Source organism: Vicugna pacos, chromosome 13, assembly GCF_048564905.1.
Source record: "Vicugna pacos chromosome 13, VicPac4, whole genome shotgun sequence".
In the NCBI taxonomy this organism is placed as follows: domain Eukaryota; kingdom Metazoa; phylum Chordata; class Mammalia; order Artiodactyla; family Camelidae; genus Vicugna; species Vicugna pacos.
Window position 1 is genome coordinate 3,529,689 of NC_132999.1, and position 14,698 is coordinate 3,544,386.

The 14,698-nt window shown below is 39.8% G+C and overlaps 2 protein-coding genes across 4 annotated transcripts in view; one reads left to right on the forward strand and one right to left on the reverse strand.

Moving 5' to 3' along the window:
• HS2ST1 (heparan sulfate 2-O-sulfotransferase 1) overlaps positions 1 to 4,396 on the reverse strand; it is a 154,249-nt gene extending 149,853 nt beyond the window's left edge. For both annotated transcript variants that reach the window (XM_006205921.4, XM_015240664.3), the window contains exon 1: positions 3,859 to 4,396. In XM_006205921.4, the coding sequence (XP_006205983.2) occupies positions 3,859 to 3,982 (124 nt within the window). In that variant the 5' untranslated portion in view covers positions 3,983 to 4,396. The remainder of the gene's footprint in view (positions 1 to 3,858) is intronic.
• Positions 4,397 to 4,683: 287 nt separating this feature from the next.
• SELENOF (selenoprotein F) overlaps positions 4,684 to 14,698 on the forward strand; it is a 38,609-nt gene continuing 28,594 nt past the window's right edge. The window contains exons 1-2 of one of the 2 annotated variants that reach the window (XM_015240666.3): positions 4,684 to 5,032; positions 13,178 to 13,345. In XM_015240666.3, the coding sequence (XP_015096152.1) occupies positions 4,958 to 5,032; positions 13,178 to 13,345 (243 nt within the window). In that variant the 5' untranslated portion in view covers positions 4,684 to 4,957. The remainder of the gene's footprint in view (positions 5,033 to 13,177; positions 13,346 to 14,698) is intronic. The other variant, XM_015240667.3, reaches the window with a different exon arrangement.

Genomic DNA, 14,698 nt, shown 5'->3' on the forward strand with positions numbered 1-14,698 from the left:
TTTGCCATAAGTGGCTCTTCACCAAGAGAAATTACAATAAATCTCTATAAACATACAAAAGCTTTAAAGAGCTAAATGTAAAAAAAGTAAAACCTGTAAAATACTAACAAAATATCCAGAATGCACATAATCCTGGTTGGGGGAAGTCTTCTTAAGCAATGTAAGAACTTTCCTAAACTGATCTGATTGTGTAAATTGTTTAACTTCTACATAAGCAAAATACAACATAAAATCAAGGGACAAATGACAGACGGGGAGAAAAACAAATACAAGATACATGACAGATAAAAGATCACTACTGATAATTTTTTTAAAACCCTAAAAATTGATAAGATAAACTACTACCCAGCAGACAAATGAAAATGAACTAATAAGTAACCGATGTTCAACCTAATTAAAAGCTGAGGAAATTTAAATCAATGCAACAACATACCATATCACAGCTTCAGACTTGACGAAAATTAAAAGCTAAAAGCACCCAGCGCTTGTGTGTGTTGTCAGCGTAGATCACTGTAACTATTGGGGAATGAATTATTTGGAAAGCAACAGATTTCAAAATCTGTTAAATTATAAAATACATACGTTCTTTGCCCTAGTCATCCCTTAATGGGAGAATTTATCCTACTGAAAAATGATACCAACAAATAAGGAGTTAAATAAACACATAAGGAAGTTTCTCATAACATTGTTTATAATGCCAAGAAAGAAAACAGAGGAAAAAGGGGGGGGGGCGGGCTGGAGAAAAACTGAGACAAATTGAATGTTCATTATTGGCATAATGGCTTAATAAGTTATGAAACATGCACACTATGGAATACTAGATAGCTGTTAAAATGAGTAAGTCAGATTTATACATATTGACCTGGAAAGATACCTATGATATTACAGTTTTTAAAAAATGATACAAAATAACATGTAAATCACCATGCCATATTCCTTGGGGAAAAAAGATAAAAGAAAACTATTATGTGATAGTCTTTTTTTTAGGAATTTCTGTTTATATACTTAATGTCCCAACTGGTCAATGAATACATCAAAGTTTTGAATACATCTATTGCTCTATTAGAGATCTCACCATCAAAATATTCCCAAATTATGGTGCATACAAGGCATTATCAGAAAATGCAATCCTTTGGAATCCACTACAACAGAGAAGATAACAATAAAAACTAATTTTAAGAGCAAAATGTTTAATAGTTTTTCTGACGCCAAAATAAAAATGCTTTTAATGTTGTGATTTTTACACTTACAGAAAACAACCAGAGATTTTTTTTTCCCTATTTCAGTCCTTCCACTGGGTAATATAATTATGTTCATTATATGGATATAAACAAGCAACAGACATTACACTAAACTAATTCCTTTGTGTTAGAAATTGAATTTTCTAAGAGTGATACTCATTCTTAGCAATAAATGCAATTAAACACTGGTATTACAGTTTAAAAATTCTATTCAAACTGCTAAATTTTAGTGTAATGTCAATATAAAGTCCCAAGCAGCCTGATTTAATTAAAGGGAAACTTGATTTGGAATCAGACATACTTGGGTTCCAATCCTGGCTCTGCCACTTAATAGCTATGTGGTCAAGTTATATAACCTATGAACCTGTTCCTGCATCTGTAAAACATGGTTTTCTGTGGTGTTCTTGGAAGATTAAATAAGAACATCACATACAAACTGCCTAGTACAGCATCTGGTTGTCAAAATATGCCTCCTTCCATGTTCCTTTCCTAAGGAAGACTACTAACTGGCAACATCTGTTTTAGTACTGCCTGTTTCATAAGACTTTTTTTCTTAATCAAAAGACTGCTGAAATAAAGTTACACATTTTATTTGCCATGATTTTGCTTCTCCAGAGAATTATTGGCTCCTTCTAGTATTTGTATCTGAGGCTCCTTTTCTTGTTCATTTTTGAGAATTTCTTAGTTTAAGCCATATTCGTTCACTATTTCTAATTGAATTTAATGGTTTCTTTCTTGTAAAAAGAAAAAAATCATGAAAAAAACACTATCTTCTACCTGTGGCTTTCTACATCCTCAGATAACTCTTTTTAAAGTCATTCAGGTTATGCCTATAGAAACTACTTTCAAGTATTAAAAAAAAAAAAAGGAAAATCAAACTTTGAAATTATTCCAACCCACTGAAATATGTCTAAGAAATTCAAATAGCAATACAACAAAGAACTAGTACAAATTTTAATTTTAATAACAACTTTCACATTTCTTTAAGAGGAGAAATTTCTTCTGTTAAACTAGATCATTAACCAGGCCAGAATATGACCCTGAATGCTGCTAAATAGATACAAACAAAAAAGAAAGAGTGTATTGGCTAACATTCAATATTTCAAGTGAGTATGTTTCCATAATACAAGAAACATTAATAAAATCATAGTAAAAAAACTTGGTATTTCTTCAAAACTGAACAGGGTAAGTTTTATTCTAGAGTTGAGGTGTGAAATTATCTCTAGATCCTCCACAAATTCAGTTGCACTTCAATTAGATTTATTTGATGCTCTTTGATATACTATTTTAAATGTCTCCAAGGCTTTTTGCAAAGTCTACCGAAACTGGAAGTAGCTACTATTTGAAATATTACAATTATTTTCTGATACATTTTCCCTAAATATTAATCATCACCCAGAGCATCAACTGTTACTTCTTAGTCTAAATTATAATACTGCTGGTATTTCATTGTTTGCTTTTAAATGATGCTGAGGTGAAAGTGTATGCATAAAAATACTTCACATTACTTTTCCACATTCAAATTACAGCCTCTACAGCTGATTTTTAAGTACCATGTACAATTTTTAATCAAAATGTATTGCTGACATTCTTTTAACACTCCCTCCCCATCCCTAGTTCTTCCCAAATGCCAAAGTTCCCTACTAATCTCTAAGTACCTATTATCTGTGCATTCTTCTGATTTTTCACATCACACTCCAACTTTTTGTTCTTCAGACCTCTTCTCCCATGGAAATTAAGTACTGATAACTCCCTAAGGTACTTAACCGTAGGGTAAACTTCTTTGCATACTCTTACTTTTCCTTTCATAACTTAAATCTCACTGTAGTAATTCCCCTTCAGCGCTTCCTTGTCTTCTAACTTCACTACATCAACATTGCCGCGAAGCAACGTGCACATATATCCCTGTTCATTAGCTCAAAAAATTCATCAGTTTAGCGCCTCTAAAAAAGAATTTAAATGCTTGGATGCCACGTTTCAGAACTTCATTGAAGCTTTTTATTTGCTTTTCTGTCCTACCTGGGCAGCCTATTTCTCCAGTTGCGCGGTCCCTTGCTGCCCCCAGCACAAGAGTGCAACTCACTACAGTGTATTTCTTCTACTCACCATCATTACAGTATCTCCCTCCATTTCTGCGCATCTACACCTTCGTGAACCTCCCCTGCCCAAAAATATTCCGTATCTCGGTGCCCGCATCTCCAATTAGAATACCCCTCGCCTGACACTGCCGGGGCTTTCTGGACGACTTCAAAGAGAGCACGCAAGCCTGAGCGTCTGTCTCCTCCAACAGTCAGCACTCGTTCCCCAACGAGCTCGGTCTTCCGTCGCTCTCCCTGTGGAATGCCTACTTCGGGGCAACCCTTTGGCTCTGGGAAGCCAAATCTTGCAACCTCTGCCCCGCGACCTCGCGAGCCCAGCATGCCACTCAACCTCAATTCACACCATTCTTGGAGCTTGTGCTCTCGATAGCCCCAGTCTCAGCTCTCTCTGCAACCTTTCAGTCCTGCCGCCGAGCCAGATCCCAGGTTAGACGGACGCCCACTTGCTCGGGTTGCAATGCCTCCCCGGCCCGGCCCCTTCCACACACCACTCAGCCCAGAGTGGCTCGGCTCCTCACCTAGCTTCGACCGGGACTCCTCCAGTTTCTGGATCTGGTTCTCCAAGAAGAGCATCGCCACCGCGAAGGCCACCACCGCCAGCAGCTGCAACTTGGGCGGCATCATAATCCTGAGGAGCCCCATGAAACCCGCTGCTCGGGATCAAGACATACCGCGGGGGGCGGGGATCGGGGCCCCGGAGGCGAGGAAGACGCCGGGAGGAGCCCCCCGAGCCGGGAAAAAGGCAAGGAGAGCGCGACAGCGAGAGAACCACCGCAGCGACCCCCCTTCTCGCCTCCCCAGTCCCCCGCCCCCAGGCGCCAGCACCAACGCCGCCGGTGCCCGCTTCTCGGCCGACTCCACGGCCGCCCCCTCCAAAAGCCCGCGCAGCAAACAGCGCGAGGCGGCTGCCGGGCTCTCGCCTCCCTCTGCTGCCTCAGTCCCCGACCCCCGCGCCCGCCCGCCCGCCTGCCTGCCCGCCTCCCCGCCTCCCTCTCTTCCTTCCTTCCCTCCCTCCTTTGCTCGCGGCCGCGCGCTCCCCGCCAGCGCTGCGGCTGCGGCTGCGCCGCCCTCGGCCCCGCCCCCTGCCCATCCCCCTCCGCCACCACGCGCACGCATCCACGTACGCTGCTCGGCAACCAGAGGCTCCGCCCTCTGCTCCCGTTCGGTGGGGCCTATTGGACCGAAGAACTCCAGCGGTTCGCTCTCGGTTCGTGTTACGGTTGGTTTCCTTTGCCATAGGTGTTAACCAAAGCGGTATTCGATTGGGTAAACTTAGAGAAGGAGGCGGGCTGAAACTGGTGAAGGCGGGGCTTCTTGGCTGCTCCACGAAATGTCGTGAATGAAAGGAAGGAGCCCGGAGAAGCACAGCTTTGGGGAGTTTAGGGAAATGCCTGATACGAGTGTTCGAAAGGACCCAGTGACTTTATGTTTATATGAAATATGAAGCTATTTTGGCACCTTGACGCTTCCATATGTCCTTAGTTAATACCCGTCTCTGCAGAATTAGAGATTTGATGGCAACGGCCTTTAGCCGCCTGTTTTGGATCAGGCTCTGGAGTGGACGCCCCTAGCAGAGGGGTCCTCTGGGCAGCCCGAGACCGACGGGAGACGGCAGCGATGGCGTCGGGGCCGGGCGGATGGCTTGGACCGGCGTTTGCACTGCGCCTGCTGCTGGCCACCGTGCTTCAAGAGGTGAGTGCAGGTCACCTCCGCGGCAGCGCCAGGGCGAGTGGGAGGGATTGCGCTAAGGAAGACAGAACGTTCGGTCGCGTTTGGGAGCCACACTTGGGAAGGGTGGGAGGTCTGGACTTCCTTGGCGACTGCTGCTGCCAAAATGCGACGTGGCTTAGTTCCGCGTCTGATGCTTAGCCTTCCCTGCCCCCGGTTTGTAGCGGCTCTTTCTCCTGACTTCAGACTCTCTTGAGTGCAATCTGTAAGACACGGTGAAAGGGGAAAAAAAAGGCACAAACTTTTGCAAAGGAATGAAGATTGTTTTTAAACGGACAGAAATGCAAAGAACTACCGTTACTTATGACTCCCAAATCTTGGAGGAAAGCCGTCAAATCTTTGGTCCAGGGTACACTTCCTTTTTACTTCTTTCTCTCAATTGTTTGTGGTCTCTGTAAGTCACTTTGAGGAGGCCTTTTACCCCTGTTTGCTGGCATTCACATGCCGCTGGGTGCACTTCAGTGCCATTTGTGGTTTTTAAACAACATTGTTGCAATAAAAGCAGCTACTCCATACCGAAGCATAATTTGTTTTTGAAATTGATTTTCTAAAATAATAGCCTTTATCTCGTTTAAAATCGAGGAGTGTTTAACCAGGTTTTACATTTCGTTTTTCTCCATTAACAGAACAGATGTGTTCTTTATCTTTGAATGGGGAAAGGCTAATTTTGACTTATTTACTCACAACTTACTGTTTGTTAATTCCTCGTTAGAAGTTTTTACTCTGTTTTAACTGAATAAGACGTTTGAATAGGCACTGTACTCGGAGTTTTTACAAATTTCTTTAATCAGACTAAGTTTCAGGTGTTCTCTTTACTGAACTTGCTGAAAAGTATTCTCCTAGAAACCTGGTTTAATTAATTTATCCAAGGTTTGGAGGAGTTAAGGCCTATACTGCAGGTCTCTATAAACACCTGGGCTTTTCTTTCAAGGAATTTGAAGAGCCTGCCTGTTTCCTTTTGCAACCTTACCTAAAAGGTGAATTCTTTGCTTCTCTAATTAGCTTTACAGTACTCCATTTACAGGCATTTGGTGCCTTAGAAATTATAGGGAGATCCCTCTCTAAACTTTGTACTCAGGAGGTTTTGGTTTTTTGTTTTTTGTTTTTTGGGTTTTTTTTTTTTTTGTCAGTCTTAGGCAATTTGCGTTCACCATCACAAAAAAAGATTTAAAAAAAAAGAAAGACTAACATTTCCAGTTGCCTTCTGATTTCCCTGTCTCTGTTTCATTATCTGTGGCTGTGTAACCACCCCAAAATGTAATGACTTAATATAACGATTTCTCATAGTTCAGTGGGTCTGCTGAGCACTTGTTCTGTTGGTTTCTTCTGGCCTCATTTATGCAGCTGTGCTTTAGCTAATAGGTCTGCTGAACTGAAGGGTCCAAGATGGCTTCATTCTTAGTGGTGCTGACTGTCCACTGGGACGACTTGCTTCTCTTCCCAGTGATCTCTTGTTCTCCGGTAGGCCACATCAACTTCTTTTCATGGCAGTCTTAGGGCAGCACTCCTGAAGAACAAAATCTGCAATGCCCTCTAAAGCATAGCCTTCAAAGTCACATATATCACTTCCACCTCATAATATCTGCCAAAGCAAACCACAAGACCAGTCAAGATTCCAGGGATGGGGAAATGAACTCCCATTTCTGCATGAGAGCAGTGACATGATCACATTGCAAAGGTTGCCCCAGTGGTTCTGAGTCACAACTGTAAATGTAAGTATGTACTGTTGTCTGTGTGAATGCAAACTGTCTTCCACCTTTTTTCCAAAAACCAAAACTCAAAAAAAAAAAAAAAAACAGAATAGCAGGAATTTATAGCCATTAAACAGTCTGCCACAGTGACCATCCACAGAATTCAGGCCAGAAACTTGGGTGTCACCTTCAGCTCCTTCCTTTCCTTACATACCTCATATCCGTATTTTGCTTCCTAAATATCTTTCAAATTCATCCACTTTTTTTATTAATTCCTCATTTAGGCCACCAACCGCTCTCTCCTTAAAAATAGTGGCCTCATGGTTCACCCTTTGAATTATCAGAATCTAAATGGTTGATTTTGCCAGTTTCCCAATTGCCCAAGCCAGAAATTAGTCACTTTAAATTCTTCTCTGAACTCAGTTAGTCCTTAAACCCTTAAAAATCTCCAAACCAGTACTTCTAATTTTCTCTCCACAAGTGGTACCTGAATTCAGGCTACCATCTTTGCTTGCCTGGAATTACCACAGCAGCTTCTGTAACTGGTCTCCTTTCTCATTTTCTTCCATTTCCTAATCCAGTCTCTGCAGTGCGTCCCAGTCATCTTTCTAAAACTCAGATCTGTCATTGTTAAACTAAAGCTCTTCAGTGGCTCCCCTGCTTTTAAGGTGAAGTCTGTCCTCAGCGTTCCTTAACAGAGCCTCTTCGACCTGATACTTGTTTGTATATCCAGGCTTAATTCCCAGCATTTACCTCTACTGGGAGAGCACAAAGGTAGAAGTGGAAAATTGGGGTCATTAGTTTTAGTGTTTCTCACATAACCATGTTCTCTCACCAGGCCTAAAGTAAGGTGTTTAGATAAAATGAAAGGCTTAACTTACATCCCATTTCCAGATTTGCAAAGTCTGATATACCCTCTGCTTTACATTTTCTGTCATCACACGTTGTGCTGTATTACACAGATTCACAACTGCACCGAAGCTGTGTGTGTGGTCTGTATCCCTCCAGTCTTCACACTCCTGCCAAATAGAATGTAGCCAGAGGGAATACAGGGACCATTTTTCTTTTACATATTTTTTATTGCACCTCACAAGTGTTTGTTCATTTAAATCCCTCAGAAGTGTGAATGGCCTCCTAGTTCATTTGAATTTGTTTCTTGCTCTCAAAGTCATTAGGGTATCTGTATTTTATATAGAGCAGTGATGAACCCAAGCAACCCCTACAAATACACAGTGACTCTAAAAAAAGAAAGGGTAGCCTGAGCAACTCATCTTTGTTGAACTGTTTTAACTTCCCTAAAGCTTATTCCCATCACTTTCTTCTGTAATGCCTAGTGTTTTTAAGAAAAGAAGGCAGTAGAATGAAAAGGGAGGTGTAGGGGATGGCTGGAAAAACTAAGAAATTAGAAAACGCTGCATTTCACAGTTTCAGCCTGAGGGGGGAGAATGGCCAGGTGGAATAAGTAATTGACAGTAATAAAAATAAGCCAAAGCTTTGGAACCTGACAAATGAATAAAGAGAATGAAGGAAGAATTTCTTGGTGCCTTGCAGTTGAGCTGCTGGTGTGGATAGAGGACTTAGCTCCTACTTTGTTAACTGACGCCTCTAAGTCCTTTGACTAGACAAGTTGAGTTTTTATTACTGTCTGTGCCCCTGAAAAGCTCTAATTTAAAGTTAATAGCAACGCACAGTTATCAGCATTCCAACGAGGTGACCACTGGGAGGATATAAAATGATTTAATCTGAAGATATATCCTGAGTATGCTTAAGCATTAGAAAAAATATTTTAGTATGGCCTGAGGGAGCTGTTTTCTAGAGAGCCCCAGAACTAAGTGGTATTCAGTTCTTCAGCTGTACATAATACTGCTTCATTCAGAACGGCAGTGTACTGAGGGCAGTATAAAATGATTTTATGTATCATTGATTCTGAGACACCACACCCCATCCCCTACCCCCTTTTCTACACAACTTAACATCTGGATCGGTCTTATTTCAATGGTGGCACAATTGTAATTGTCAGCATTTTCGTTGTTATTCTTAGCGGTACATGCAGTAATGGTACATGATGGATTCTCTGAAGGGTGGTAGTTAGTAACAGTGGTAAAGGGTTTTGAGGGCAGGCCAGGCTTAAAATCTTGATGCTGCCACCTATTGTTCGCTATATTGTTAGGTTACCTCAACTATCCTAAGCCTGTTTCCTTCTCTATAAAGTAGGACTAATACCTATTTCATAGGGGATTAAGATTAAATGGAATAATGATGGAACGTGTTTAGCAAAGTACCTGGTGCTTTGTAAGAGCTTGCTATAATGGCTGTGTTTCTGGTTTTGTTTTTATGGGGTTTGTCTGTAAACCCTTGTATTTGCTTTTGCCTCCAATTTGAAATCTTAGAATTACATGAGAAACCTATGAGTTTATGCATAAAGGTAAGTTAAGAGACAACTAATCTTGTGTATGTGTAAGTATAATAAAGTATATAGCTATATCAGGCTTTTGCCTGAAAAGGTAATGTTACAATATAGTTAATACAGTTTCCCTGCCAACAGCCCTTATGTTTGTAAAGAACATAGTTATATCAAAAAATAAATCAACACATAATGCAAAGGAGTCTCTTAGCTTGTCAATCCTACTTTGAATTCGAGAAAGGTAAACTGTTAAATGGTTGTATCCCAATCAATGTTATCCCACCCTGTCCTTAAAATCTGTCTTTGTTACAAGGGTAGCTAATTATTTTAAAATTTAATATTTGGCCTTACTATGCACATTTAAATGCTATTCAGTTATTTTAGGTAATAAAAATATGGATGGGTATAATTTATAACTCTGAACTTTTCTATATTATTTAGCATTTTGTACTTACCTATGAAGTTAAAAATATGTTCTAATGTTCTTAGATTCAAAGCAGTGGGTCTGCAAAATCAATGATAGAAGACCCCAAAAAAGGTCAGTTTACTCATGAAACTCAAGATACCTTCAGTCTCTGCTACACTTATCTCTATCCCGTGTCTAGTATAATGATTTAAAAATAAGTAGTGTTTTGCAGTTTTTAAGTGTGCTTTCACAGTGGAAAGTGGGAATGATTCTAACATTAAGTACTCACTATGTACTGGGTAGGATACTAGATGCTTTCTGTACTTTTTTTCCTTTAATCCTCAAAACTCTGAGATAAGTGGTAATTACTCCTATTCAGAAACTCACAAGATTGCTCTGTGCTGGTATTTGATTCCAGATGTTATCAGACTCAAATATGTGTTTTGAATGTTCTTGCTCCCTGTCAGTAGGTACTCAGAAAATACCAGAATAGAACCAAATATTACCATCACATGAGTATTTGAGATTCTTGGTTTGTAAAACAGGCTTTGGTAACAATTGCTTACATTAGATAAGCTGTTCACAGTTTCACAGTGATTTCGTTTTTATTACTTGATTTAGTTATTTGGCTGCAAAACAAATTACCCTAAAATTTAGTGGTGTAAAACAGTTGTTTATTTTGCTTTCAGATTCTGTGGGGTCAGCAATTCATACAGGGCACAGCAGGATGGCTTGTATGTTCCATGGTGTCTCAGACCTCAGCCTGAGACTAAAAGACTAAAATGTGAAGGCTTTTTACTCACATGTCTCGTAGTTGATGCTGGTTGTCAGCTGGAGGCCTCAGTTGCTCTCCACATGAGCCTCTCCACATTCTCTCTGTAGTTTAGGCCACCTTCCAGCATGGTGGCTGAGTTCCACAGTCAAGTGTAGTAGAGAAACAGAGACATGGCACCCGCAAGCACTAGCCAAGCGGAGATTGTTTCTTCTTTTTCTGACGTCAGAAATCACAGAATACCCATAGTATCATTTCCTTGACACTCTGTTGATCAGAACAGTCACAAGCCCCTTCCCAGATTCAAGGGGAGGGAACACAGACTCCCACTTCTCACTGTAAGACTGCCAGTCATATGTAGGATAGTGTGTGTGTGCGTGCGCATAAATACATATTTTGGTGTGGCCATCTTTGGAAAATAGATATTAACCTGTGAAATAAATCAAGCAGATCACTTTACTAGTAGATAAGTTACACAAAATATAGTAGCAAGTGTCTTAGGTCCCTCCCACTAGACTGAAATACTTGATCTGTTTTGAAGGTGATGTATATTCCACATTAATACTGAGATAAGGTAAAAGATGGTTGTACAAGGAAGGTATCAAGTTAGGATGTTGACTTAATATAACGCCATTGGGATGGTCAGCCTTTTGGAGGAATATGCCAGCAATACTTAAAGTTTTTTACTTTGGGATATGCCATTGAATTTTAATCTGCCTAATCGATTAGTCAAATCCAGCTAGCCTTGCTTTTGTAAATAAAGTTTTATTGGAACACAGACATCCATTACTTATTATTGTCTGCGACTATTTTTGTGCTGCAATAGCTGAGTTCAGTAGTTGCATTGGAAACTATATAGCCACCCAAGCCTAACATAATCACCACATGGCACTTTACATAAAGTTTGCACACACTTCCTTAGTCTGGAAGGTCAACCAATCACAAACAATCTGAAATTCTCCCTACTTGAGGCTGTGGTTTTGACCAATTCATTTGTTTAACACATGAGAACTAGCACAAGTGCTGGAAATGCAGAGAAGTTACTTAATGCTTGTCCTCAATGCCCTTGCAATATTTCGGGGATTCAGAAAATCGTAGGTTTACATAGTACGATGTTATGAGAGCTGCTGTCTTACAGCTCTGCATAAATTTCTTTCTCAGAAAAGTCTGCGACTAAAGATTGAGATCTGACTTTTTTTAGAGAAGCCTTCCTAAGAAAACTGACACCAGTCAGGGTCTTGGAAATAAGTAGAAGTTAACAAGATGGAAAGGTGAGAAAGAGCCTTAGAGTAGAAAAAGTATGAGCAAATGTATGTTTGAGTAGAAGTTTTATACTTCCAGGTACTGTAGGAATTCGTTATAGCTGAAAAGTAGAATGGGATTGGAGAAGTACTGAGAGGGAAGACTAGCTGACCACTTAAGGTACTGAGGCGGGAACAGATTTGAGAGCTGTTGAAGAGAAGAATTGTCAAAACGCATTAACTGATTGGTTGTAAGAATGGTGAAGAGTATGGAGTCTAGGATGACTGACCTGGACAACTACATGGTCAAGGAGAATGGTGCCTTTTTGCTAAGATACTCAATACACTGGAAGGAATAGATTGAAGAAGAAAAGATAAGTTTCCCTGTTGGTGAGTTTGAATTTGCAGTGCCTGAGCAACATCTAAATGAGACCTCAGGTGGGCCATTGGCTTTGGAAGCTTGGAAGTTTTCAATAAATGAGTATTTGAAGCCATGGAAAAGATGCAGTCATCTATAGAAAGTATGCAAAGCAAAGAGAATGCCAAAAATAGAAATGGGAAGCAACAGTATTTAAGAGATGCATAGAAGAAGGAGGAGGGCAAGTCATGGAAGGAGCAGTTGGAGCAGAACAATTTTGAATGCCGTTGCATTTAGTGATTTGGAGTAAGTTTAGCTGAATGGTGTGGTGGGATCAGAACCCAGACTAGCAACAGTTCAGAAATGACAGAATATGGGGAGAGACCATGAGAACCATGGAGCTTGAATACACTGACGATTTAAATTATCAGTGAACTTAAATCCCTGTGGAAATGACAGAGATAGAATTTAAAGCAGAAGTAGAGGGACTGACTTTAGACATGGAGGTGTACCACCATCACTGAGACGTGAGAGAAGAATGGATATGGAAAGACAACTAATATTCTTGAAGGCTTTTTTTCTTTGCTAGTCATTCTGTTTGGTTACTTTACATAAGTCATTTCATTTAATCTTTACCGCTGTCTGTTTTATGTGGGAAGTTCCATGCTTTATCAGTGAGGAAATCAAAGCTTTGGGAGGTGTTCTTGCTCAGTGCTATGCATCTTGTAGTTGGTGGAGCTAGCACCTAAACCCTAATGTTTTATTTTTGATGTGCTCGTGCTCTCCCTCACTTCATCCCTTTCTGCATCCTCCCCCTGCAAGATATGAATGTAGATAAGTCTGTAGGGTATAGTATGGACCTAGAATTTAATGTTACTCCATAGAGCATGTGAACAGGTGCTGAGTTCTTAAAATGAAATGGAATTCATTTTTCTTCAAAAGATATGTAATACATCTCATAAAATAACATATAATATCTTTTTTGTTAATCCATATTTTAGCCAAGCTGTAATATGACAAATTTTTAAGGAAAAAATTTGTGTGGGAGGTGGGAAAAACCAAAAACTCATATAAGAGTATAGAGTTTAAAAACAATTAAACATTTGCCTCCAAATGAGGCTATTTCACTAACTCATCACTAGTGTGTGAGATTTTGACAACCCCGGTTTCTCCTTTTTTGGAAGCTTTGTAATTTAAATGTGGAATTATGGGGGGTTTTCTTATTTTTTATTTTCAGGTGTCTGCGTTCAGGGCAGAGTTTTCATCAGAGTCTTGCAGAGAATTAGGCTTCTCCAGCAACTTGCTCTGCAGTTCCTGTGACCTTCTCGGACAGTTCAACCTTCTTCAGCTGGATCCTGACTGTAGAGGATGCTGCCAGGAAGAAGCACAATTTGAAACCAAAAAGGTATTTCTAATATCTCTCTTCCATTAGACGGTTTAGTTGAGGTAAGGTGAAATATTAAGTTGCTTAGTCAGCTTAAATAAAGAAGTCTTTAGCTTTTACATCTTGTAGTTTTGGAAACTCAGTTGATTTCTGGCCTGGCCCATTGGGTCAATCAAAGCAAATAAGAAGGAAAAGTATGGTTACATACTGGGACACCATCCTACCATGGCAGTCCAGCAGAGGGGAAGCAGAATTGCTATAGCATGCTTAGATCCTAAAGCTATCCACTCCTCCTCACTTCTGGCCACATGAAGCCAAAGAATAATGTGATGCTTTTATTTCATTTATAAGAATCCAGTCTTATAATGAAATTTGAGGTAAAAGTAGAGCACCTATTACCTGGCCCACAATTGTGCCAACAGTAAATTGTAACCTTTAATCTGGCTAACAAAGGATATGTTCTGTTAACTTGCACACCTCTTACCAATACTTTCAGATACCTAATCTCACCTTGAACACCTGAAAACAGCCAAGGTTAGGTAATATCCAATACAATCTGCTGTGGTTTTACCTGCTGTTCAAATTAATACGAAACTTCCTCAATTTTTTAATCTTTTCATTATATCCTTAGACTTCTTTAGTTTATAAAGTAGCATGAAAAGATCATTTACATTATCCAAATAAAACTGAATTAATGAGGTCCCTGTGTTTGGATGAGAAAAAAGTGTTAGCATCACTCTGTTTCCTTCTAATATTCTCTTTCAGTTGTACATTGTGAATCCTATTGGAGGCGTTACGGTTTGTAAAGCTTTCAAACAGTAATTGTATCTTATTATTAGGTAGTAAAGGTTTATTTCTAACACTGAGTAGTTTTATAGTTCTAAAAGAAAAAGCAAGCAGACAAGCTTTGAAAATGTTAGTATTCAACCAAAATTTGACACTTGACTTCTTTGTTGTGAACCTGAAATTCCTGTGTCCTGAGAGCAGCTTCCATGTCTTCATTTTCTTGATTCACATATACCAATTATCAGTTTTAATGTTTAGAAGATTTCCATCCATGTAAATTAGTCTTTAATGCAGGTAAATAAAATCTAAACAAGTTTTTAAGACTCAATTTTAAATCTAAAATCTAAATTTTAAAGAGATCTAAGACATAGGACTTAACTAGTTCTGTAGGACGCTTCCCACTTGTTTTTCTGCTTTGTTTTTTTTTTTTCTTAATGAGATTCACATGCAACAAATTGCTGAAGTGTGTCATCCTCTCATCTTCAAGCTATTACTCTATGGTCTGTACAACTACTCAGCCAACAATGATTATTTCCTGAGACACCAAACTTACAAGGATGAATAACAAGGGGTATTTTATAATAAACA